At 39.9% G+C, this 26185-nt stretch overlaps 1 protein-coding gene across 3 annotated transcripts in view; it reads right to left on the reverse strand.

Moving 5' to 3' along the window:
• Window positions 1-21622, reverse strand: part of BTBD7 (BTB domain containing 7) — a 52104-nt gene extending 30482 nt beyond the window's left edge. For all 3 annotated transcript variants that reach the window (XM_066552463.1, XM_066552465.1, XM_066552464.1), the window contains exons 1-2: window positions 21521-21622; window positions 2791-2976 (exon numbers count right to left, since the gene is read on the reverse strand). In XM_066552463.1, the coding sequence (XP_066408560.1) occupies window positions 2791-2872 (82 nt within the window). In that variant the 5' untranslated portion in view covers window positions 2873-2976; window positions 21521-21622. The remainder of the gene's footprint in view (window positions 1-2790; window positions 2977-21520) is intronic.
• Between the last annotated feature and the right edge of the window lie 4563 nt (window positions 21623-26185).

Here is a 26185-nt window from a genome sequence, read left to right on the forward strand (position 1 = left end):
GTGCTATTAACCCTTACAAACAGATAAAGCACTGCTACAAAAGCACCACCACACAACTGCTTTTTGTAAGAAACAGATATGCACCATCATAGCCTCTCGGTTCACAACAGCTCCTGGCTCCATATCCCTCAAAGAAAGAATCTGGAAGAGAATATTTTTGGGCTGCCTTTATTCCTTCATAAGGTAGCAGCATTAAAAGTAGGAAAAAAATTAATTATTCCTCAGCACTATACTGAAAGGTACCAATCTATTAAATGCTGTTCAAAAGCAATTGCTACTTCATGCCCCTAGACCATACCCAGCTTGGGACAGACAAATATTTACAGAAACAGATGACTGCCAAGGGGAGCTGCTTGGGAACTTGACAATGAAAAATGGGATCTGTTAAGTTCTTTGCATGCCCACACATTATAATACCTAATTATAGAGCTCTATATAAAAAAGCAAACATCTTGAACAGATGTACCACCCTAGGAAATGGTGTGAAATCCTCCCCCTGAATGCTGCAGACAAAACAGCAAGAAGATGACTAATTAAGCTTTTGCTAAAACAAAAGCATTATTTCCACTAAGTGCACTACACTATTTTTACTGATTTATCTCCTCTTCATAAACTATGAGCAAACTAGGATGAAGTCAACTAACAATAGGAGCTCACACTATGAAACTACTGTGCTTTGCCATATCAGTTCTCAGACTTCAGCACTCATCCTACATTTAGCATGAAACACGGTGCAGTGCTGTAATGGCAAAGTAGCATGTCTAAAACAAACCCACAGGCCTACATCCAGTTTCCAGGAATAAGGCAATTAATACATATTATACAGCTATTCTAACTCTATCCCCCAGTTCTGCTTTAGGGCAGTGAATAGATATAATTCCTTCAACATAAAAAACCTCACAATACAATAAATACAGACACTCCACCCCACTCTCCCCCCAACAAACAAAAACCCCACAACACCTAAACCCCAAATATGTAAAAGCTGATGTAACATTAAAACATTATTATGGCAAGTGATGAAAACTTCAGCTATCAATTTTAGGATACACCTATCTTCTGGTGAGACAGCTACAAAAACCAATCATGTAAACAAAAATCAAAATCAGAAAGAGCCAAATGCCACAAAGTGAGAAGAAGAGATGTAGATATAGATAGCACACTCATGGAACTACATAATATCAGGATATTTTCAGCAAGAATTTTACCCAGAAGGCTCATCTGCCTTCCCTAAGATGAGACAAGCACAGGATTTTAGGCTTTTCTCAAAGAGTCTCAGCCATAATTTACCATAGGTAATGGGGGTCATTAAATTTCTTGTGACATACTATATAGTAGGTTTCTATTTTGAGTTTAATAATGAAGAGCATCAACTAAACCTTCCACATGTAGAAAGTTTCTTGGGAATTTAATGTAGCCTTTGGAAATCTCTCCAAATCTGCTCAAAAGGTGTTTCAACCTGAAAATCTGCCTGTTTCAAGACCTCTAAGGGTTTCTCTTCACTCAATATAGGGGCAGATTAAAAAACACCAAGACATGTAAGAGAAGCATTTTAGCCACATTTTAGAAAGCACATATGCAGACTGGAGCAAATCTTTTACTAGTTAGGTATGATTCACTGAAAATACATAAACCCTCGAGGGGAACTTTACAGCATGAATATCCATGATGTTAGGACTAAAAGTTCTTCCTTGACATGCTGTGACAGCACACACATCCTTAAATGTAACAGTTTGTGATCTGTCCTCAAATGAGACCTCAGAGCAAGGAATGCTATGAAAACTGAGAAAAAAGAGAAAATTTACAAAGTGAGTCAATTTTTCCTCTGCTAAGGATATCACTCTGCTTTCAACGGTGATTAAAAAGAGAAGTAACACTGAATATCAATAACTGCTTATGCAGTGTTGCAAGCTGAAGCATAAAGGAGAAAAGCATTTATAAACTATTGATGTTATTTACTGCTAAGATCATTCTTCAGGCTGTCAGGGTTGGGGTTTTTTTTAAGGAATATTTATCTTCTCAGAGACTGCCTTCTTTCAGATTCATAACATAGCTGTTTATTATTTATAGTGTGACAGTACTTAGATCTACACTGAGGTCTCTTTGTACTATACTGAAAAACACATAAAGGTAATGCCTGCCCCAGTTATGACTAGGATGAGAAAATACTTTCTTAAGGGCACTTCAACACATCTCTCCAGCTAAGCAAGGTCGTGGCTTGTAAATAACAAGGACTGTAAGTAAATAACCCAGTTAGGACAGTAAGTATCCCCTTCCCCATTTACAGAAACAGGAAAAGGAAGAGAAGCCTGTTTGTTACTTTAACAGGTTTATTACCAGAGATATCCCTTCTAGCAGTAGGGAGGTAATTCACTTGGACACAATGTCAATATTACAATGAATACTGATGATCAAGGGTTTCACATGCTCTGACACAGTTTGACAGAATTTCTGAGGAAGAGTAGAAAACAGTATGAGTATTAACAGAAAGTGACTGCTCTTGAACCAGGAAAACTAGCATTCATGGCTTAATTATAAAAAAACCTCCACTTATTTTATTTAAATAATCTGGCAACTGTTTGCTGGCAAAAGGCAGATCAGCTCATTGCATACAGAGGCCAAACAGATGGACAGTACCGAATTTCATGCACGATTGAGCTTGAATGGATTCAAACTGGTGACCTAGAAAATAGCAGCTCTCCATAACATTTCTGCAAGCAAATCAAATCCAGTGCATTCACAATCCACCAAGTCATTTATGTAAGTGACAAGATAACTGAAAAGAGTTACCTATGAATGTCTGTTGTGCCTGTGAATTTCCCCCTACCCTTGGGGAACACGAGTGAGGGTAGTTTGATGCATTAGCACCCATTTTCTTCAGTCACTCAGGCATTCCGCCTGCTGGCTCTTCAATGTATAATCCCATAATCCTTTAGAAATCTTCAATCCCAGGTCCAGCATTCTGTTCCTCCATTTCTGAAGAACAAAAACACCAATAAGGTAACTTCATTATCTTATTTTATCATGATTTAGATAAAATAAACTCAGCTTCCAGCACACAGTATTTTCATAAAATGAAACCTCAAACACTTTCAAGATACCCTTTTATTTGAATGAGTAAACGAAGACCAGAAATACTTTTTTTCCCCACAAGAACCTGTAATTTTCCAAACCATTCACAAATCATATGATCAATTGTAACATGGAACAGAATGGCTATCAAATTTTTAGCTAAGAAATTTTCAAGGAGAACTTGGTCTAGACTAGGTGTTCTTCTTTGACTATACCAAAAGCAAGTTTTCATGCATGTTTATACTTATTCCCACATGGTTAAAAGATCCCAAATTGAATTATATTGATTGAGAAAGCTAAATAAGCCAGTCCTGATGGAGATTATACCACCATGACTTATTTCAGATGCATTTTTATTCATTACATTTACATAGTTCTCATTTAGTACTGCTTTTCAAATTTAGAATTGAGAAGTACATCTAAAGAGTACATCTAGAAGCACATCTAAAATAGTAAAAATAAGACATTTAAGGATTCATTAAAGGTTTTTTTTAGAAAAAAACCCTTAGAAATCAGTTCTGAGGCGATTTCAACAAAGATTCATTGCCAATGTACAAAGTAATTTTAATTTATTCCAATATCAGCAGTGTTAAAATATTAATACTGAAAAGTGAAAGCTACCACATGAAGAGCCACTGTCAACTGAACACTTGTGCCCCCTTCCAAAACACAAACATGAAGATAAAGAATAATAGAAAGGTAAAGTCTGTGCTAAGAATCTTTTCGATTCCCTTGAATATTGTGAACACATATGGATATGCTATATGTTTCTGATTTTTTTTTCTTTCTTGGTAGTCTCTAGCATGTTAAATTGGCCAAGAAAGTCACATGCAAGTGCATGTTTCAAAGTGCAGATCCTGGGGAGCAGAAAGTGAGAGACAGGCCAGGAAGAAAACGGCTGCAAATTGCTGTAGGCACAGAGGTGAGGGGAACAAGTGCTCCAGGAGTTGAGGGCTGGGTACATGAGGAGGAAGAGTAGGGAAGAGTTTGAAAGCCATGTCTGTGAAGCCAGGTTATCAGGCACAATTGCTGCTCTGGCCTGTGCATATCCCAGGGTGGCCTCACACAGCTGCAGCCTGCTGAGCACTAGTGGAGTTCTGCTAGGGTGGGAGACACAACCATAGAAACACCACAGCAGCTTTCAATCAACCTACAGGCTTTAAATGAGCAAAGGGAGCTCCCATGCCTGCCCTCCCCAAGCCAGACAGCCAGGTCACCTCAACTGCATACAAGCTTGAACTTCTCTCCATGCAGATTCAGCTTGCTACACATCAGGAAACAAAGATAAAATATCCTCCTACATGAACAGAAGCTTGCTCAGGATCAAGACAGAACCAGAGAACACACAAAACATGCAACATCACACCAGTAAATACCAGTAAATCTTCTCAGCAAACACAAGGTGTTGGATTAGTTCAGTGTTAGCCATTGTATGCACTCATCTTCTTCCTTGTGCAGAAATAAGCTATTCATAGATTACTGAATCCATATGGTGTGGATCTCTACTTCATTTCTGAAAAACTACACTGACTTAAGAAAAAACACTTAGAAAATAAATTCATTATCCAAATGGTTTCTATACGCACCAAGAATATGTTGCTTAAAGGTGGCATAAATTTCTAGATGGAATTAGTTACACCCAGGACAAACTTTGTGGAGGTAAAAGTCACCTTTCAGTTTAAATGCTAACTTGCTTACAGGTAAAGGCTTGCAACCTGAGCAGATATGCCAACAATTTCCCTTTTCTCACCTAAAATTGGACTTGGTTCATTTGGACTTGAGTCCTGAAATAATGCCATTGTTGTTCCACTTTTCTGCATTCAGCTGTGGTGTGATAACTTGTCTATTAGACATCTATAACAGTTTTCAGATCTTCCTGACACAGGAAAGAGCCCAGGAGCTAAGTAAAAGGGAGAAGAAAAAAGAAGTGTTGGGATTTTCCTTTTTTTTTCTTTTAAATAAGCACTCAAGTCCCAGGTTCACCAAATTTAGAATACATAACTTCCATGCACTGCTAAGTCACTTGTGTGCAGGCTGATTTCTTAAAGAGTATTTTGCATCTTGAATTCAAACATTTTGTAGTTCATAAAGTGTATTGGGCCCTGTGGCTCAAAACCAGTTATAGCTTTAGTTCCACTACTGTCCTTAACCTCATGTATTGACTGAAAGTACATTTATTTTTTAATACAGTACATAAGTTTTACAAGATAATATTATATAACCCATGTTGCATTTGCCCAAAAAATTAGTTAGCACCAGTGATGAACTCAGTCCTGGAGGAAGCCCTGCCTTCCTCTCTTCATTCTCATAACCACTTTTCCTACCTTGTTGGCCCTGTCCCAAGTAGTTTGTAAACCAGATAAACTGACCGACATTAGAGCCAACCTAAACAAGAAGTTGAAACAGTATCAGTCACCCAATTTGTCTGTCAGGGCATCACTTGAATACTTGCACTACTGCATCTTTTGACAGCAAAGTGTACTTGAACTACTCATGGATTTAGATGCCTTTTTTTGTTTGGCTTGTTTTGCTATTGTCCATTTCATCCTCTGTACTAAACACAGCCTACCTGAACAGCAGTTAGTCTAGCATATAACTAGCTGAGTCCAGTCAATACAACTCAGCTACTACAAAAATGCCAAGTCAAGAAGGCAGCTTCTCCACAGTGAAAGGCACTTGTAAAAGGAGAGGAAAAACTCCAAACCACAAACAATAAGATCTTTAGCTTCAAAAGGAAAGATAGATTTTGTCTTTTCTTGCAGAAGTTATCCTGCATACCAAAAGTTCCCTTATTTCAGCTTATCTGAAGATTTTTTAAATTGCATGTTAGCCTCAGAATACACCCATGGAATTTTGTTTTAAAAACCACCATCATGTGAGCTTTTTCTTTACTTTTTATTAAAAGTCTGCATGCATCCCTGTAAGCATTACACACAATGAAACTAAATTCAACATCTGCTGACCAACTGAAGCAGTTGTTGAGAGCAGTGACGCACGTACAGATGTGTTTGAACGTACACATACACAGGAAAAGAGTTAAACTATGTCAAAGCTTGTTAAGAAAAGCCTGTACTGCAGAAAAAGTATATGGAGTGTGTTATGTGAAATGAGAAAGTTAATAGAAACCAAAATTACCACTCCAAATCCTACAAAACAGAACAAAAGTGACTTTCAGATTACACTGATACTCAGAATAAAATTTAAAATAAGCACAAGTCTGCCTAAAGTTTTCAGCCTGAAATAAGTTTCTCAGTCTTCTCAATATTTGTCACACTGAACCTAATGAGCTAGATGACATGCATCTGAGGTATCTGGGCTGACAGCCAGGTATTCCTGGACTGGGAATTTTGATTTAACAAAAAGTCTCTGTACAGAATGGACTTTGGCTAACAGTGACACTTTGTTTATATCATCACTCAATACAAATGTTTCATAAAATTTCCTGTAAATCACTGGGATCCAGTTAATATAAAGAGCAAAGTCAAGAGTACTACAACAGGTTTTACAACCATTTGATTTTTCCCCCATAAAATTTTAAGACCTTTGTATTTCTTTTGGAGTTGCTGCCATAGGATTATGCAATAGCATAATATTAAAACCAAAGTAGGAAATTATATCAAGTACATGCACATACCTGTACCAACATGGTATTTCAGGTTTTCATTTTACCTAACATGTTTTAAATTTACTATGAGTAAATGACAACCCAGGCATCATAAGAATAACATTCATGTTTGCTTAGATTTTTATCCAGACCAAAAATGCTATGCTACTTTGCCCCAACAGCTCATTTCAAGTAACAAGCACAACTTTACTGCAAGATGAGATGACAAGATGCAGCAATAAAAAGCACCAACCCTAGTAAGGAAACACATCAACTAAATTTCAGCAAGGTTAAACTTATTTCCATAGAAGTTAGGTAGATCAACTAAAACAGAAAGAACTTGTGAGAATGGACCATTGCTATCATGCCCAAAGTACATCCCACCAGCCTCAACATCCTGAACCTGTCTCCAGCAGAACAGTGATCTGGTGACCAGCAGAGATCTCTGAGCCATCACAAAGTGATTCAGGAACAATCCCATGCTCAGAAGAACAGAAGCAAGTTCCCATCCACTGAGAAGTTTCCAGAGCCAGCCCATGCTGGCTGTCATACAGTACGCTGCTGGAATTACAAGTCAACAACATCCAAAGGCACAAGCTCTTAAAAATGCAGACAAAGTTGCTTGTGGCTGGAGCTCCAACTGCTTGTTCAGATGTGCATGGAGTATCTACCTCAATTTCCTTGGAGAAAGTGGTTCTCCAAGTAAGAGGAGTCTACAGGAACTGAGTGCTACCTGTCCTGACCTTCCTCTTTTTCCATGGATGGGACACTCAGAGGTACAGGCACATTCTCAGATTTTGTGGAGGTCAAGTCTCCAGTCTTGGAAGCACACATGCTAAAGGACTGAATGCATATGGGACAGTGTACCTTAAAGAAATCCTGTAACTGGCAAGTGATTTTCTGTTCAAAGAAAACAACTGAAATTTGAAGGCTCAGTTGATTATGCCTGACACACATGCAAATCCACACAAAGCCTATTTTGACTCCTTTTTATAATCAGGTCAAGCAATCAAGCTTTATCATTATTCAAAATTAACTGGATGATACAGTAGTAAAATGCAACTCCAACAGCTGAGAGGTTGTGGTTTGGATCAGTTCTGTACAAATACAAGAAATGGCTAATGTTCTACACAACATGGGCTAATGAATCTGTGTCATTTCATTATTCACTGCATTGGAAAGACAGAAAAATCCAGTAAGGAAAAGCACCAGAACTTAAGCCACATCAGCAGTTACCAGCTCAAGAGGGCAAGAAAAAGCAGATATAACCAGATTATGAAAGTGACTGCATTACTCAGTCTTTGCTGAGAATCATGTGTTCCAGCTATCACAAAGAACCCTTTCTTATAGTTAAGCATGAAATTTACAGCATTTTCTCTTCCATGAAGTAGTATGCTTCTCCATCAAGAAGTTCTTTCAAAATAGAGGTGATAAAAACACCACAACAGTCCTAGCTTTTTATTTCTAGATTTGTTGAGAATCACTGGACTGAATTTTAGTGGGGAAAACCCACCAACAACCAACCTGTACTGATTTTCAACATTTTCTCTGAGGAATCAGAGTGAAAGTTAAAAGAACTATGCTCGAATAGAGCACAAAGGTGTGTTGTCTTGAAGATACACACACTTCAGAAATTGAAAACACTGAGCAGCATTTCAACACTTGAAAAAAAACCCACAGAACTTACATGAAAAAACCCTCTTTTCAATGCTGTCTTTGCACACAGTGCTCAAAGTAGTATTTCTGATGATCAGCAAAGCAATTTCAAGTATGATATGAACATGTCAAATCGCAGAAGTAAATAAATAATGTCATTAACAGGGATTGACAGGTCAAATCACTAATAGCAGTGGGGAGGCAGGGGACATCAACATATTTATATTCCTCTACACACAAAAAATTCCAGCAGCTAAAAAATTCAAACACACAAAGCACACAGAGACTAACTGAATTATAGCAGTACCATCCTGCATGGAATAGGCTGTTCCTCCCAAGCAACTTAAATGTCTTCATATAACAGCAAATAAATTTTCATCTCTCTACATTAGCAATTCTTACAGTCAGTTGCAAAACCACACTAATATACTAAAAGTCTATTCTGATTTTTAACATTCATATGAAAGACTCAACTAATGTTCTTGAAGATGAATTCAAAACACTTCTTTCACCCAAATGAGCAGAGCTCATTTATGGCCCTCTAGGACTCTCTTGAAGTGAAATTACAGAATGTATTCTTCAATGACTCCATTTTTTCACAAGTTAACTTGAAAGGAAGATTATCTGATTTAGATAAAAACATCATTAAATCTACTTTATAAGAAAATCTGAAAAATCCTATCCACCAAATCTTTATCAATATCACTAAACAGAGTAATTAGGTATGAACATATCCATTTACAGGAAAATGAGGATAATTAATTTTAGCCAGTCTAGAATAATTGCAGCACAGTCTGACATACTGTGATAAATTTTGAGGAGTCTAAATGTGTTTCAAAAGGCCTCTTATGAGCAAAAATTACCCACTTGTTTTTTTTTAGGAACAGCAAATATTCTTTGATTTACATATATGAACACATCAGTTGGTTAAGACAAAAAAAAAGGAACTTCCAAATTACATGAAAAGTACCTCAGAAAAAGGAACAGACTTTTTTTTTCTCTTCTTTTTTTAAAGTAGCCTGCATTTTTTTTTTTCAATCAAAGTTCAGGCCAACACTTTGTCTTGTCAGGCAGCTACCTAACTCATGGAGATTTCAGCTGCATTCAGCCTTGGATACTGAGGTCCAACACTAGTCTGGTAAGACCACTGTCCTCCTCAGTGTCTCCAGATAATGACTGTCCATTACTGCAGCAATATCCATGGTCACCTGTTCTTTTTCCCCCTCTGGAAAAGGCAAAAGTGGAGCAGAATTAATAACCTTCCACATGAAGCTCTACCACCTTTACAGAGCCTATTTCATGGGCTTCTTATCCCTGTACTGTTCATCTGTCAACAGAATTGCTGCTTCTTCTGGAACAGAGCAAGCAGTCTTTCATCTCCACAGTCTTCTATCCCCAAGGAACTTTATTCCATTTAGTCTGAGAGTGCCTTCCAAAGATCCCTCTATGTCTCATTAAGAAAGGGAATTCCTCCTCTTGCTGAAGCTGTGACCTAACCACAACACAAAATCCTGTTTTCAATTAACAAATCTACTGAGATGGGAAAATCCTGGCTCAAACCCCAATCATATGGAAGATCCATACACCCTACAGTTTTCCTTGTACTGGAGTTATTTTCCCTTTTTATCCAGGCCCAATTATTTCACAGAAAGTCATTTACTCTGAATGAGGACGTGGGAGTTTCCTGTACACAGCAGTGCCTGTAAATTCAGTGCACAGTTACATTCACACTTCCTCTGAGAACATGCTCTGCCTCTGAGAGTGCATTACAGTAACTCACAGGGCAATCCCAGACACTGCTCTGTACCTACCTCAGCAGGCAAGCAGCACCCACCCTATCTTATGACTTACTATTTTCAACTCACCTTCAAAAAAGCAACCTTTTGATCACTCAGCTTTAGCTCCCTTATTAACTTCCACAGCCTGAGTCATCTCTGGTGATGACACTGCTTGGGGTTTTCACAATAGCTCCAATATCAAAGCAAACTAAAAAGTCTTGGACCCACATATTGATCAGCCTTCCCATATAGGTGGCCTCTTTTAATAGATCAGATGAAAAATTACTTCTATCTTACTTTGGCTGCAATCAACTCTTCATCCTGCCAGCCAGTCATTGCATCAATAACAGCATCTTGTGATATTTCTGTTGCTTGGAACATCATTCCTCATGACTACAGTGTTTCTAAACAATACTCTTCCTTTATCCTCAAGCCTCCAAGATGCTTGGTAACAATACACAGCTCATTTACTTCCACTGAAACCCCTGCCTGTGGCTAAAAACTGCTATTACCAATATTGCTGTATATCCAAAACAATTTTCTCTACACTTCAGGCCTTAATACACCACCATTCCTTTTCTTCTGTACACCATCTTCTCTGTGGGTCCTCTTGTCATCACACAACAGCAATTTCACCCATTCAGCCTCTTCTCTTTGATAAAACAAGTTTGAAGTATTGGCTGCTAGCATCATTTCTTACCCATTTAATACTAATGGATACATCTATATACAATAGAAAAACTGGAAGGGGGAACATGAAAAGGTGTGGTAAAAACTCAAAAAGCAATCTAGTCCAGTCATTTCATGAGACATCAGGAATTTTATTAAAGAAACACTGATTTTCCTCATTGAAGACAGCATTAAGTCACAGCCATAAAATTAACTCATTACAGCTACAGTTTGAATACTTTCAACAGTAAGCCACAAGCCATGACAAGTTTTACATCCAACAAAACCACAGTTGCAATCTGGATTCAAAATGCATAATTTGGTGTATACAAACCTAAGTTGGTTCACCAACACTGGTCCCACACTCATTTCTTCAGTGCCAGTGCTCACCACAGCTACCACCAGCACCTCCCCAAAGCACCTCCATTGTGTCAGCAGCTAAACACAGGAATTCTCTTCTGTGAGACTTTTATCTCCCCAGTGTAGTTAGCTCCCTGCACCAGTTTACCAAATGGCTCAAGGAACCCAGATGATGCCACAGAGAAGGAAGAACAGCAAGAAAAGGTTACTTTGCTCCCCACAATCAAACACAACATTCAGTTTGACTAATACTCAGTAGACAGAATCTTCAAAAAATAAACATTCCCAGTCCCCAGGCACCTATTCCTGCTGCAGAGCTGTACCTCTTCACTGTAGCAGACATTTGGAAAGCCATGCAAGTCCTGACTGGACCGTGTTTGTTTTCAGCTGATCCTTTGGTGTGGCTGCTCCAGCTGTTGCCCAGGTACAGCACTGCCTCAATCTTCACTCAGCCAACTACCACTGTCAATGAAAACATCTTCCTTTAAGTGAGCAGCTATAATACCACTTTTGCAATGCACTTTTCTTGTCCAGAGCTCCTAAAAAATTAACAGTAGGAAAAATGGCCTGCAAAGCAAGGGCAGTCCTAGCAGAAAAAGGCAATTTAGACAGCAGCAGCTACTGCTAGGGTTCACCATGACAGTGCTCCCAGTATCCAGGTGGCTGATTGCTGCTTCTTTTCCTGAACTTATTTTCCTCTGTATCTGTGCAGTTTGCTCCCTCCCTGGTTAACAACACTTCACATAGCAGCCATCTCTACTAAAGAGGTCCATGGGAGCTGCTGCTTTTTTGAATGCTTGGATGATTTTAAATTTGCAGTGCCAGAATATATGCATCTAGGTATTACTCATAAAAGAAAAAATACAAAGCCAAGCCTATGTGTATTTTAAATATATTCCCCTCAATGTAGTGAACTCGTCCTCTGACAGGGAGAAGCTAACTGTGTATGCAGGACTCACTGCCTGTCAGCTCTTCACAGGTACACCAGGGTGATCTGAGACTACCACCAAAGTCAAACTAACAGGGAACTGTACTGTTCCCTCACACTCCATCCTGCCAAGGGGTTTTCTTGCTCCCCCTCACACTGCATACAGGGATTATATGATCACAAACCAAGTCATTTCAAATGGCTGATGCATCACCCCACTGCTGGAGAGACTGGCAGATAACAGACAGGAAGAGGGAACTGCAGCACGTTTGTCTGACAGGCAGCTAAAACTGGAACAGGATCTCACAGCTCTCAATATGAAGAGAGCAGACTATTCCTATTAGACTGCCTCACAACTCCCCAAAACTATACCCATGCTTTCTGTTCTCTCCTCAAGTCACCCTGGCTGGCACCAGATGTGACACTCACATCTTCCCAAGTCTATTCTGTTCACTGCTGCAGGAAGCAATACAAAATCAATTTGTAAAATTGATTGTACATGGTATTTATACAACAGTTGACAGTTATCTGAGACCATGTAAACTGGTTATGTACTGCTGCCTCCCTGAGCAAGGGTGAAATCCCTGGTCAAAGCCACAGAACATTTTCCTTGTATTTAGAGGTTTTTAAGAAACTCCCCCCACAACTAACACAATGATCTTATACCTGTTCTTATAAATCAATTACATCTGTATATACTAAGATTTTATCAGTTACTTAAAAACTTACATATTTGAAAGATGTCCCCATTGGATGGACTCTTCTGCAGTTAATTTAAATTCATTAACTTCAGCAGAAAATTTTAAGAGCCACACTGATACTACCAACTAACACTTATAACACCTGATGCCAAGAAATTTTTCTATGCTGTACACTTCAAAGATTTCAGCCATTTTGAAGATAGTAGCAAAATACATTAATACTGCAATATTTTCCCTCAAGAGTTATACCAGTAACTTCAGTTTCAGTAGTTATCTTCATTAATACCTATATTTAGATTCCATAAAAGTGGAGCAAGAACTAAATGCTCACAAACTTTAAGGAATGTCCTGCCCAAAACTACAGGAATTCATTTCAGAAAACATACTTTCTCAATGATAAAAGAAATCAATTAAGGAAGGAAAGGCTTAGTCAGAAAACCAGACTAGTACTTAGCCTACAATTAAGTTGGAGCTTTGTTTACATTTTCCCCTTGGCAAGAAAAGGAAGTTATGTCTTCCACATTTCCTGCAACAAGCTCTCTCTGCACTTCCAAAGCATTTTTTTGTTCTGTAACATGAATATGCAAGTTTTACAGAACAGTCAAAAGAGCATCACAAATGTTGACATAACATTGTTTCTGAAAACAGAGGCACCAATCATGTACACATTTAATTTCATTAATTCAGCAACATCTACACATAACTCATGAACACAGACTTTTAAAGGCTGCAGAGTTAGAAAAGCTTATGGGGTGGTTTCTTGTTTAACTATTTGCTAAGGCAAATCTGCCCTTTGAGCAGACTGCTGACATGCCTTAACTCTTCCTTCTCTCCCCACAAGATCTGAAGCTTTTCAGATGTCCCAGAATACTAAAAAAATAACTAGATTTTTCAAAGAAATCAAACAAAACTTTTAGGAGGGAAGCAAAAGTCATTGTATTGCACTAATTACAGGAGTTACTTCATTAAAGAAACCCACTGCACCTAATGTAATTTTAGATCACATTTTGTTCATCTTCTCTTTCATGCACAACTGTCCTTGATACCACAATTCCTTTACATTCAAAGAAATGGCAAAATGCAGAAACTTTGCCAGCCTGTGCTCTACTCCTCAAACCAACTTTGATTCTTCCATCAGTTGAAAAGTTCAATACTTTAAAGAAAAAAAGACAACACTGCCACCAAAAACAAACAAAAAAAAAAAAAAACCAAAAAAAAAAATCTCACTTCCCTCTCTACCTAGATGATCATTCCCACTCAATTCTCCTTTCATGTTCAATGAATAGAAGAGTTTTTAGCTGGATCAGTTTTCAGATTAACAAAAAATGAAAGGTTTGTTTCAATAAGGAAACACATCAATCTTGTATATGTGGAAAAAAGGGCAAGTTCCCTTTCCTTCCAAACATAAAACAAGGATGAAACTCCAGATCCACAAGATATTTAAATAAAAGCACCCTCATTACTACTGAAGATTGCTAGTGCCTGATACAACTGAGCTTTGATGCAGCTAACACTCAGTCACAAAATGTGGCACTTTTCAATTTAATTATCCAAAAATAAGTTGGTAGCTAAAAAACAGAATGAGGGAAGAAGGGAAGGAGGAGAAAGGACAGCAGATGCCCAAGGTAGTGGTGGGGAAATACCTAGATCAGCACAAGTCTGTTAATCCAAAGGGGAAACTTGGAGCCAATAATTAACTGAGAAATTATGCAGTAACAAAATTACCCCAGATGTTCCCAGCAGAGAAATTCAAATGTCTTGAGAAACTCAGAACAAGACACGACAAATTTTACTTTACTTGTAGTGGAAAAGCCCTGAGTAGTACGAACAGATATTTTAGAAAGTTTGTAATAAGACTGTACTTCTGATTAACATCATTTTCAGAAGACATGTAATTTAAGCTTTAAAACCAACTTCAAGTAGTAATTGCCCCTGCTATAACATCAAAGACTGTAGTCAACTGCAGTTAAAGACAAGCAGCTTTGATGCAGTGCAGAAATACTTATGAGAGTCACTTTACCAGAGGCTACCAGGTCTTCAGATCCATGCCTAGAACTACAAAATACAATTAGACAGGCCTTATACAGCATGTTAACCTTACTGTGTTAGAAGGGTATTCTGGCATTTCAAGTCCAAATACACATTTCTAGAAGTGCTTAATGGAGGACTAAACCCTAAAGAGATTTTAATGACCAAATAAGAAGCAAGAGATACTTTTTGACCTAAATAATGTACCTTTTAATGTACTTTTAAGAAAGGATACATCAAATTATTCTCTTAAATATTATCTTTGGCTATACAAAAATCCCTCCAAAAACCAAAACAGTCAGCCAAGATGGGATTTGAGAATTTAAAGAATTTAAATGTGTGTTTAAACGCACATTCTTATCCAAAATTTAGATAAGCTAATCACTCATGAAAATAAACTGCAGAGAAGATGGAGATACTTGATACATTGGGAGTGTGGGGGGCCTCACAAGGACACTGAGTAGCTCCTCATGCTGTCACACACATTCCTCTGCAGAAATTATGGGGCTTGCATGCAGCTCCCCAGTAACAACTGCTGCCTCTCAGTACTGACACAACTTAGAGTATTCCTCCTTCAGTACCAAGGCCATCACTACACTGAGTAACACAAAGCTTCCCATCTCCAGCGTGCTTTTTGTCAACTCAGCGTTCTCATACCTTGCTTGTCACTGTGGTATAATAAAAACAATTTCAAAGGCTTCCTAGAAGTACCTCATTATAGACTGGCAAAGGCATTTTCAACTTAAAATGACAGTATAAGCAACTTGATGTATTTCAGAGAGCAGCAGTCACTACTAGAATGACTGTAAAGAAATCCATGAACCTATTAACATTATCTTCTCTACCTGCATTCTAGACATTTTATATGCATTTCATTTCATCTCTCAAGATGTCTGAAATTGGCATGTCCAGTACAGGATGAACCAAGGTTCAAGACATCAGCCTTTAATATATTCACATGCTTCATTAGTCTGGGATTCACCAGGGGTATTTTAAATGGAAAATACAAAATTCCACTGTGTATGCCAATGCTCCTTCCTTCTTCAGGATGAAATCTTCTGGTCATTCAGTTAAGTATCACAAGCAGCTTCAGAGGTTGTTAGCCATTTATGTATTTTAAGACATACATCTGGGTACATGAGAAAAACCTCTAAATGCCCCCACATGTAAAAAGAACTTCAGCACAGCCCCATCTTATACACTGCAGAATTTAAGTGGATAAACAGTATAATTATCATAGCAGCAGGAGGGCTTTAAAAAAGACATCTTCCTAGACTAGTCAAAAAATCACCAAATCCACAACAAACCCAGTTCTAACAGACAATGAACCACTTCTCCCCCATCTTTACATCAAGAATCATCATTTGAAAAAAGCTAAAGCAGAAGATCAAAAGAGATCAAAGAATAAGGGAGCACCAGTCCACAAAATACTGTCTTGTTGCATTCTGATTGTATTTGTTATTTTAGAATGCTTTTAATTAGCTCTCAAGCAGCATTTCCAATATTGGGGTCAGGAGAAGAAAAGGAACTTTTGTCACTCATACTGATTATTTTTAAAGCACTTAAAATAACCTACCCATTTACAGAAGTGTTTTATATTCTTCATTGCAGTACAGAGATCTGGAATAGCAGATGATAAGCAAAGCAGCACTTCAATTTCTCACTAATGCTATGTGATCTACTTGATCACTCAAAAAATACTTCAATTTTCATATAAATAGTTACAAAGTTTTACTCATGTTGGATGCCTTGACAAGACCTTGGTATTCTTGCTCTTTGTGTACGAAACCTTGATTAAAATCTCAGTGGCAGACTATGAGAACAATCTTCTCTCAGCCTAGCTGCAGTTTAAAATACACAGGCAAGCACACAGAGATACATTTTACAGCTCTACTGATCCCACAGAGCTTCTGCAAGTTCTAGGGCACAAAATAATAAGCCCAACTAAAGAACCAAGCAGCAGTCACTTACCACATTACTGTTTACATCAACTCCTTTGAGTTTAGCCATTGTTACCATCAGCAGAATGGTAAAATGTCCTGATAGTTATCCTGATACCAGGTTTCAACAGATCTTGGACAAGGTTTCCAAATTAGTGTAATCTTGCATATCATTAACTAGCTTGATCTCTCTCCAAAGCACTTCCCACTAGATAATGTCAAAGTTCAGAAGTGATGAAGAAAAAGAGATTAATCTTAAAAGCTACAAGTTGCCATAATGAAATGGTCCTGTAAGAAAGAGGAGAGAGTAGAAATAAAAAGGCTCTTTAACAATATGGGGAATCACAATAACTGCAAAACTAGAAAGATATTCTCTAAAAGAGATTTTAGAAAATTAAATTCTACTCTTTACTATTTACTAGTGGGTTGGAAACAGGGTATGATAGCACAGGAAAGCCAGGATGAATACAAGAAGTCCAGTCTTTTTAATACAAGAAGAACTGAACATAAAATGACGTTTGAATGCCATAAAAAATATACAGTATGAATGATCACTGAATTAGAACAAAATCTGAGGACAAAGATCAAATAGAATTTAGAAAATTATCAGTCAGTTATACAGGTAACAGCTCACACTTGAATGCCAAGTTTGAAAAACAAAGTAAAATCACTTAGAAGATACTTCTGAAACATAAAAGTGATTTAGGAAGATGTTGCCCAAAACACTATACCTCCACACTTAGTACTGAAAGCTTCTTCTTAATCAGTTTTGACTGCTGTTAATTTTTTTCTTGCATGCTTAAGCACTCAAACATCTAAATAAACCCACTGATGATAGAAAATCCCCAACAGGCTGGACATGTCTGCAAGGCCACCAGTAGTGAAAGTTCATATTCAGTAGTGTTTGGTGTAAGCTTGCACAACACCTGCACACAATGGAGCAAACAAATCAGGTTTAAATTTAACTAAGTATATACTTGAATCCAGCACAGCAGGCAACACAGTTCCACCCCAACCTCCTTTACCCCCCTGGCCTCACCTCTACACTGTGCAAACAGACTTTCCACAGCAATGTGATGACCCAGATGAAGGATCTGACATGAAGTTATTTTGTGCTTTAGTGGTTTATTTTTCATACAGATCAATTTCCTGAATGTTTCAGAGTGAAGCCATGTAAACAGCCCTACCAACACAGCTGAAGGGACAGTGCAGGAAGTAAGGAAAAGCAGCAGTGACTGAAAGTGTTTAAACCAATTTTGCCACTAACCATCTATCAAGAACCTCATAGGCATCCTTATTATTGTGGGTTCCCCCTGCCAGTGGGATAGGGAACAGAACAGAAAGCAAAGAAAAAGCAATGCAGTAAAACTCATGGGTTGAGATAAGTACAGTTTAATAATTTAAATAAACCAAAATATAATAATCATATTATAATAACAATTTCAATCTCCTAGTGTCCATTCATTATATAGAAAGCATCATTACAGATGGTATCCTTCTTGGGAGACATGCAGGACAGACTAGATGGGTGTAAAATGCAAGAGAAGAATCAAATGTGGCATCTGCAGTTCCTTCTTATAGTTCAGGCATACTAGTAAGCCAATATAGGAAAGAGCATTCAAAAAATAGCTACTCTTCAAAGATTAAAGGATACTGACAAGGCTTATCTTTCAAAGACCCTGGGAAATTAAACAAAGCAATACCTAGAGGACTCCCTGGAAGCTCACTAACATATCTGAACTAGGATTCCTGGTCCCCACTGCATGTACAGTAAAGTTGTGCATCAGGTTTCCAGACTAGTGTGAAAAAATGGGAAAAGCCATTCACCTGGTAACAGAAATCAAAAGCTATCTAATATGTTAAGAAAAAGCAAAGGAACAACAAGAAATTTAGAGTTAATACTAAAACTTGCAGTTCTCTATCAAGATTTGCTGTAATTCTCATCAGTATCATTAGGAATAGAGTTATTTCTTCTTAAGTGCAATCTCAGAGTTTCCCTATAGATCTATTTATTGATTAATGTGAACTACACTCAGCCCATCAATGTGTCCATAGGATGTTTTCATTCATCTGTTTGCCTCTGAAAGGCAGCCACAACTACCTCGGTCACCATAGTGTACCCAAGACATCAGAAGAAACTCCCCTTTTCTTGCATGTGGTCTGATATATCACAAGCAAACAAGCATCAGGGTGGCAGAGGAGCAAGCAGGGTTAGTGTCCCACCTCCTCCTATGGCCACCTGCAGCACCCCAAGACACCACATCACCAAGGCAGCTTACTAACAGGACAGAAGAAGACATTGTCCCAGCCTAAAATTCATCCCCAACAAACCTTGAGATTAATTGTCATCGGTGACAATCAATCTGTAAACCTGACACCACGTACATGCAGCAAATTGAAAGGCCGCTTTCAAAATGAAGACTCAAAATTTTGTTGTCAATTCATCAAGCTCTGGCAGTTTCACTGAATTAAATTTAAGAAGCTGGCTGCAAAGGCAGCACATTCTACTCTAATTTAACAGTGAGCAACATATCTTCACAACACAAAGTTTGCAGCTTCTCAGACAAGCTTGAAAACTAAGAGGGGAAAAAAAAATTTAAAATCCCTATGACAAATCCATGCAAGTCTTCCAGGAGAGCTTATAAAAGTAATTCTATTCCTTCATGTATGAGTCTTTGCAAATCAGTCCATGCCAGCTATAAGCACTACACCACCACTGTGTCTATGACTCAGCAAGGGAATCTGGACATATGAAGAGAATTTACTTACTAATGTAAGAGGTAAGGATTTTTAAAATGGCAACAACTGCAACAATGCCACAGTAAATGAACCAAGACAACTTCTAGTTTGTATGCTTAAGCATAAAAGGAGCACGGTCAGATTAGAATGTCAAACCCATTTATACATTGGCTAAAGTTTGAAAGCAAGTGAAACGATGCTTAGTGCAGCTGAGCAGAAATACAAAGGATTCAACAGCTGTTTTCATCTCCAGTGAACAAAAACAAACACTGGCTGTACATCTGACACAAAACACTGAGCTCCATTTCCAAGATTACCTGCGTGCAGCCCAACTATGCAAGCCTAACTTTAGAGCTGAATACAAACCAGTGAGCAATTGGCAGCTTTGTGTTGTAACTTAAGATACAAGCTAGATTTACTGTGACATTCATCACGTTTACATATAAGCACGAACAGATAGTACTGTTTACACAACACTAATTGACACAGCAAAGTAGCAAGTTCTTAAATGGCTCAATAATGCTTTGGTCCATCAACTGAGACTAGTTATCTAGTTGATAAATTATTCCAAAAAGGGAGAAAACATCACAACCCATACCTTCTGAATGCATTATCTTCACACAGATATTTTACATAATAAGCACTCAGACCTTGCCTTGTAAATATCACGGTCCACAGAATCTGTACATTACTAACAGCCTTCTGTTCCACATCCTCATAAATAACATCTACAGAATTATTTTTGTTTCATTGGTAGCAGACTCTTAGTCAACAAGGGGTGGAGGAAAAAGTATTTTCACTGAAATCTTAAGCAAAAGGTTCAAACGGAGAAGGATCTATGAAGAAATTCCCCCACCCTGCACCACCCTGTGTGAAGAAGAATACTAACACAGAACTAGGATGAAGTATTTGAAACAATAAAAGAGAAGCTTAGAAAACTTATCCTCTTCCCTGAGATCTTTCAGACAAAGAGGGTAAAGCTTTATCTCCTCAAGCTGTTCAGTGTCTCAACATGAGTTACAAGGTTTAAAAATTTTTTATTTCAGCTTCTGTTTTTATTTTCTCCATTTCTAAATTAAAACAGAGCATGCGGTATGTTGCAAAACCTGAGGCGATCACATCCCAATGGTATATCTGCCAAACACTTTAAATTTGTTATTATATTACATTGGTTTGAAGCAAAGCCTCAAGCAACGCTACACTGCCTAAGGTAAATTCTCACACAAACTATCATTGCATCAACACGTATTTTATTATCCTGCTATCGTATTTTATGTTAGTACTCGACATGTGTGTCATCTTTCAACCGACGGTCTCATATGGGATGGCTGGGAAGAGCAAGTAGAAACACGAACCAACAGAAAAGCGCTTATCCCACGGGCAGCAGGAATATTCCAGAGGCACGAGCGAACACATCACCTACAAAGCTCTCCAAGTTTCTGCAGGAACACCGCGGTAACACCTGTACAGAGAGGAGCAGGGCAGAACCCCACCAACCCCGGCGCAGCAGCAGCAGCAGTCCCAGGCCAGGGGCACGGGCACGGGCACGGCACGGGCTGAGCGGCCCCGGCGGGAGCTCCGCAGCCACGGCGGCCGCGCTCTCACCGGCCCGGCACGGGCGGAGCTCCGCGGCCGCGGGAGCACGAGCCCCGTACCAGCTCCGGGGGGAGACGGTCCGAGCACCCCTGCAGCTCCGCGGAGAGTGCGCCGGGGCGGAGGGCACAGAAGAGGGAGAGGAGAAGAGAGCGAAAGGGCGGCGAGGCAGGACCCGACAGCGCGGACAGGCACAGCCGAGGCCGCCGCCGCTCCGGAGCGCGGACCCTGCGGGCCGGGAGCGGCACGGGGAGCAAGGCTCCCTCCCGCGGCGGGGCCCCGCGGAGCTGCGGGTTGGCAGCGGTGCAGCGGGACAAGCCGCCCGCAGCCGGCCCGGCGGGGCGCGCACCGAGTCCCGCCGTGGGGGCGTCGACGGTCTTGCCCCCTCCCCTCCGCCGTCGTGACACCAAGCCCGCGATCCCCTCCCAGCCGGGCTTCCCGCGGTGCCTCACCTCCGGCAGCCGCTCGCCGCCGCCATCCTCCCGCTCAGCGCCGCCCGCTCCCGCCCGGCCCCGCTCCGGCCGCCGCCATTTTGCTCCCGAGCCCCAGGCTCGGCCGGGCAGCGGGAGTGCGCACGGCGCCTGCGCGGCGGCGGCGCTGCGGCGCGCGAGCCACGTGGTCCGGGAGGCCGGGCCGGGGCCGGGCCGGGGCTGAGGGGGAGGCGCGGGGCGGGCGCCGGGCGGGCGGCGCTGCCGGGTCCCGGTGGGTCGGGGCGCTCGGGGCTTTTTCCCGCACAGCTGCTCAGGGATCGTGGGGAAAAGCCGAGCCCGGTGTGTGCGCCCCTCCCGCGATCCCCGTTCCAACGCCGCGTGCACTGCCTGTATTGCTGCGTGTGACACATCTCCCAGGCTCGGTGCATGCCCAGGTGCGGGGCTGTCTGCAATGCAAGTGGTGTGTCAGCACGGGTTCTTTGTCCTTGAGACTAACGTAAGCTGCTTATATTAAGCCTATGTCTGTCTCCTTGCTTTGCTAAACTGCCGTGAGCTTGTTAGAGGCAGGGCACAGTCAGATTCCAGTTTTATTATTCATACTAGGAATATATACTGCTCACCTGGAAATAAACTCCCACCACCTTTCCAAATTCTGATAACCCCTCTCAGCATGAGAAATTAGTATTTCACTCGTCTAGGTGAAAGTCGGTGCCAGCTGTAGAAATGCTTCTAGCTGTTCCCACCATTGCTGGTACCATGCCGGCTACGTTTTCTCCAGAGAAGGGTGCATGTCGATACAGTCAGGACTGGCAGGTGTCTGCCACCATGTCTGTAAGATCACTGATTTCTAAATCTGTGAAAGTGACCAAAAATACATGTCAGCATTTTATTAGAACAATAAAAACTCTTAAGTGAACTGATCAACTTGTGCCTGCTAAAAGAACGAAATGCCACGTGTCTGTATGTGAGAAGGTCTAAGAAAAATTCCATGCATGGGCCAAAAATCTGATTAAATCACATGCTAGAAAATATTCAGCAAGCTGTAAGCCACATCTATGATTATTCCTGGTTGGTAAAAGCAAGCTATGACTGATTACATCCCCTCCTGATTCTGCTGACAGTCCATTCCTGGAGGGAAGCCTTCCTCCCACTTGGCATCCTGCTGTCCTCCATCTCTGTAATTAACTTGCCTGAATGCTGCAGACCTCCCTAACTACCACTTGGCATAGCATCCCACAGTGCACACCAGCTTACCAAGGAGCTAGGGATAAAACAGCCTCTAATATATTTGCCCATGCTATAGACTGTTTTCATACTGGTTTCAGCCTAAAACCAGGGGAGAAACGCAGCTGGGTTTACAGACAGTATTATGTACTCCTTGGGGTTTTAACCATCTTAGTTATTTATATGTTCTCTAATATTGTAGTATGAGAGCATCACAACCTTTGACTTCCATATCTGTGCAGTACCAGAGATGAAGGAATTCTTATCATTGGAATTTAATCGGTGAAGTTCATGCTGTCAGGGTTATGTTTGTATCTGTTCAAGGGAGGTTATTTCTTGTAAGTGGGATGTCTTTGCAAGCTGTTGTTGCTGTTGTTATGAGAGCTCATAAAACTGACTGGCAGGCAGAGCTCAGCCTCTGAGCTATTGTCTGCTAGAGCCATCCCACCTTCTATTTCTGTCTCTTTTCTTGCTCCTGCCCTAAGCCTGCTTTCCATTTCCTGCTATTAGGAATCCTGACATGGAGTACCGTATACACAGTGTTCACCTGAGTTTTATTTTACCCTGTTTTTCTGTAGAATTGTGTTACATATGTTCATATTGCCTGCCTGGACATATAAGGATTTAGGTCTATGACCTCTGTGCTAAAATATTTTTAACTCATTGATCCATTTCTCATTTCGGTCCTTATGTACTCTGCAACTTCAGGAAAGGCTGAGGCACCAAAGTCAGGCAACCAACAGACAGAAATGTTTAAAAATTAAACTGCAGTAGTTTTAAACCACATGGAACCATTAATTTAAATGTATCTGTTAGGAGAAATTGTTTCAGACGAGGTTCTTAAATATGAGCAGTGTGAGACAACCCCAGCATCTCTGTGTCATTCATGATTTACAATATCATTGTTACAATTATAGCAGTGGCTTGCTGAGAGCACAATAGAAGTGAGAATGAGTTGAAGTTAAATAAGTAAGGTTCAGGTCACAGAGCTCTTAGACTGAAGGGAGGTAGTACACCAGCTTGGTTTTCAGGTGAGAGGAAACACTTATGAATTTGTTCCCCAAGTTCTGTTGTTAGGTGAAAAAGACCAGTCAATTCTCCAGCAAACTCATAATCTTCTAGGTAATGAAAATGAGAAAGGAAAAGAAGACTTGCAGGCTGAATATTTGTTTTGTTAGTGATCTTTTTTAGCATTCTAATATCATTAACTAGAATGTAGTCAAAATGGATGGTTAAATTAAAGTATAAAGATCTCGCTCTGCAATAGTCATCCTTCTAGTAGCTAAAATAAACCTTCTTTCTTATGACTCAGACACAAACAGTGTGTTGGGTAACAACTTAGGCGAGACATTTGGCAGGTTGGAAGTGAGGATGGCTACCATGTACTTCCTGTTACTTTGGACTTTAAAGCATGGAGGTCACCCCTTGACTGCAGCACACTGACGTTGTCCTTGAGGATTGTGTGCTCTCATGGACCAGACAGCTGGGAAGCACACCAAAGTAAGCTGACTAACTCCTTCTGCCACCTGGGATCTCGGTGCAGAAGACAGGTTATAAAACACTGGGTTACAAACCTTGCTGTGGAGGAGTGGGAATGGAAGCTAATTGCATCTACATGCAGGTAATGTGTTTCCTGAGATGAGAGGATGGGAGATTCACACTGTCTGACAAACACCCCCAGAGCATGTGCACTCACATCACTTCCCTGATCATTTAATTATAATCCTCACTCCACATTCTGAGAAAGAAATTGATCTTCCATTTTATCAGGATTTAGATATGTTTGCTTTGATCAATTTAAAGTAATCCCTTGATGTCCCAATGAGTAACATCTTATATATGCCCTAAATATTGTAAAATGTCATCTCCTCTTTAGAACAAAGAGCAGAGTGAGAATCTGTCTGAGCTGCACAAAGGTTCTCAGTACCTCTGCTCATACAGAATGATTCATGTTTTTGCAGGGACTTCTATAAAATACTTACTGATGATAATCACTGTACATATACATTGCATTTTATCTACAAACTCAAGAGTGTTAGGAAAAATTGAGTATGTGGCACAACTTACTAAAAATAAAACCAATCCCAATGTCTACTGTAGTTCACTTACCCTTCATTTGCACTAGGAAGATCAAGCTTTGAAATGCCCTTTGGATGATATTTATCAGAGTTTATTGAAGAGAAAATACACTTGAAAAAAAACCCTAACCAGTTCGCTTCCATTGCTTCATTTTTTGTCTGTGGTTAATTTCTTAGACTTTTAGATGTTTCATTTGATTTTAATTCCAAATGTGTACTGTTTGTGATTATTGGTAACATATGTATTGGTGTGTTCTGTGGAGGCTGTAATCAACCCCAGGGTCCCTCTGTGCTGGATGGTCTGCCAAACACAGATTACAGTACATGGTCTAGAGAATTTACCTGCTAACTGGAAGGTGTGATCATGGAAGGCACCTCCTGCAAGCCAACGAGAAAACCAAATGTGTGTAATTTTCAGTGAGAGCTGGGTCACACAATGTGTTGCAGAAGGTACCTCTAGGAACCACGCCTGCTACAGAAAATAATGTCAATTTCATTAGCTAGAAAACACGGTTTTGTTCTTGTAAATAACACCATTTATTCATGACCATTTTGAGTGTGACTTTCTGCCATTGAAGATAAAAATCCTTAAAGTCCAGTTTATCCTGATTTTTTTATTAGTATATTTCTGTTCAATTTTACAGCACTCAGGGAAGGATATAATGGCTAAAAAAAAGCTCAGAATATTTATAATATTATGTTTATTGGTAACTGATCCACAATAACTGAATGCTCAAAGGCTGAAAAATAGATTGAAGACTGAAGCTTATTTTTCTAAACAGGCTTCATTTTTATCAGTGGTATTGAGGAGATTCTGTGAATATGTAGATCTGGACCATAACTAGCTCTGTAATCTTATTCTTTGTCTGTTGTCTTTCTTACTACCTGAGCTTTTCTTGCTGTCTAAACCTACTTTAAAATTCTGTAGATGGTTATTTGCCATACTCATGTACACATTGCTCACTATGCATCAGCTGGGAGACCCTCAAAGAACAGACTGCAGCTGACATGCAAGCCACAGTAATTGATTTTATGTACCCAGTGATGGCAGAGCAAGACCTGTGCTTCCTTGTGTGAAATAGGTGCTGTGGAAGCACAGCAGTGACAGAAATGCTTTTTCTGGTTTTGCTCATTCCTTCAATCACCAGATCTTCACACAAAGAGAGCTCTGTGTTCTGGCAAGAGAACTGAGGAGGGAAAGTAAGGGTAAAGTGTTTTGTTTGCTGCAAGCAGAAGAGAAAGAAGCTGCCCGGGGACGTGTGTGATGGGGCCTGCCATGATGGGATCTGCTATGAGATCTCTGCCTCTTCTGTGATGAAGAGAATTCCCTCTCAGTATGTGCAGGGGAAAGCTGAAGGGCACAGAGCCACTCTGGGGAGTCTGG

Source organism: Molothrus aeneus, chromosome 6, assembly GCF_037042795.1.
Source record: "Molothrus aeneus isolate 106 chromosome 6, BPBGC_Maene_1.0, whole genome shotgun sequence".
NCBI classification, from domain to species: Eukaryota; Metazoa; Chordata; class Aves; order Passeriformes; family Icteridae; genus Molothrus; species Molothrus aeneus.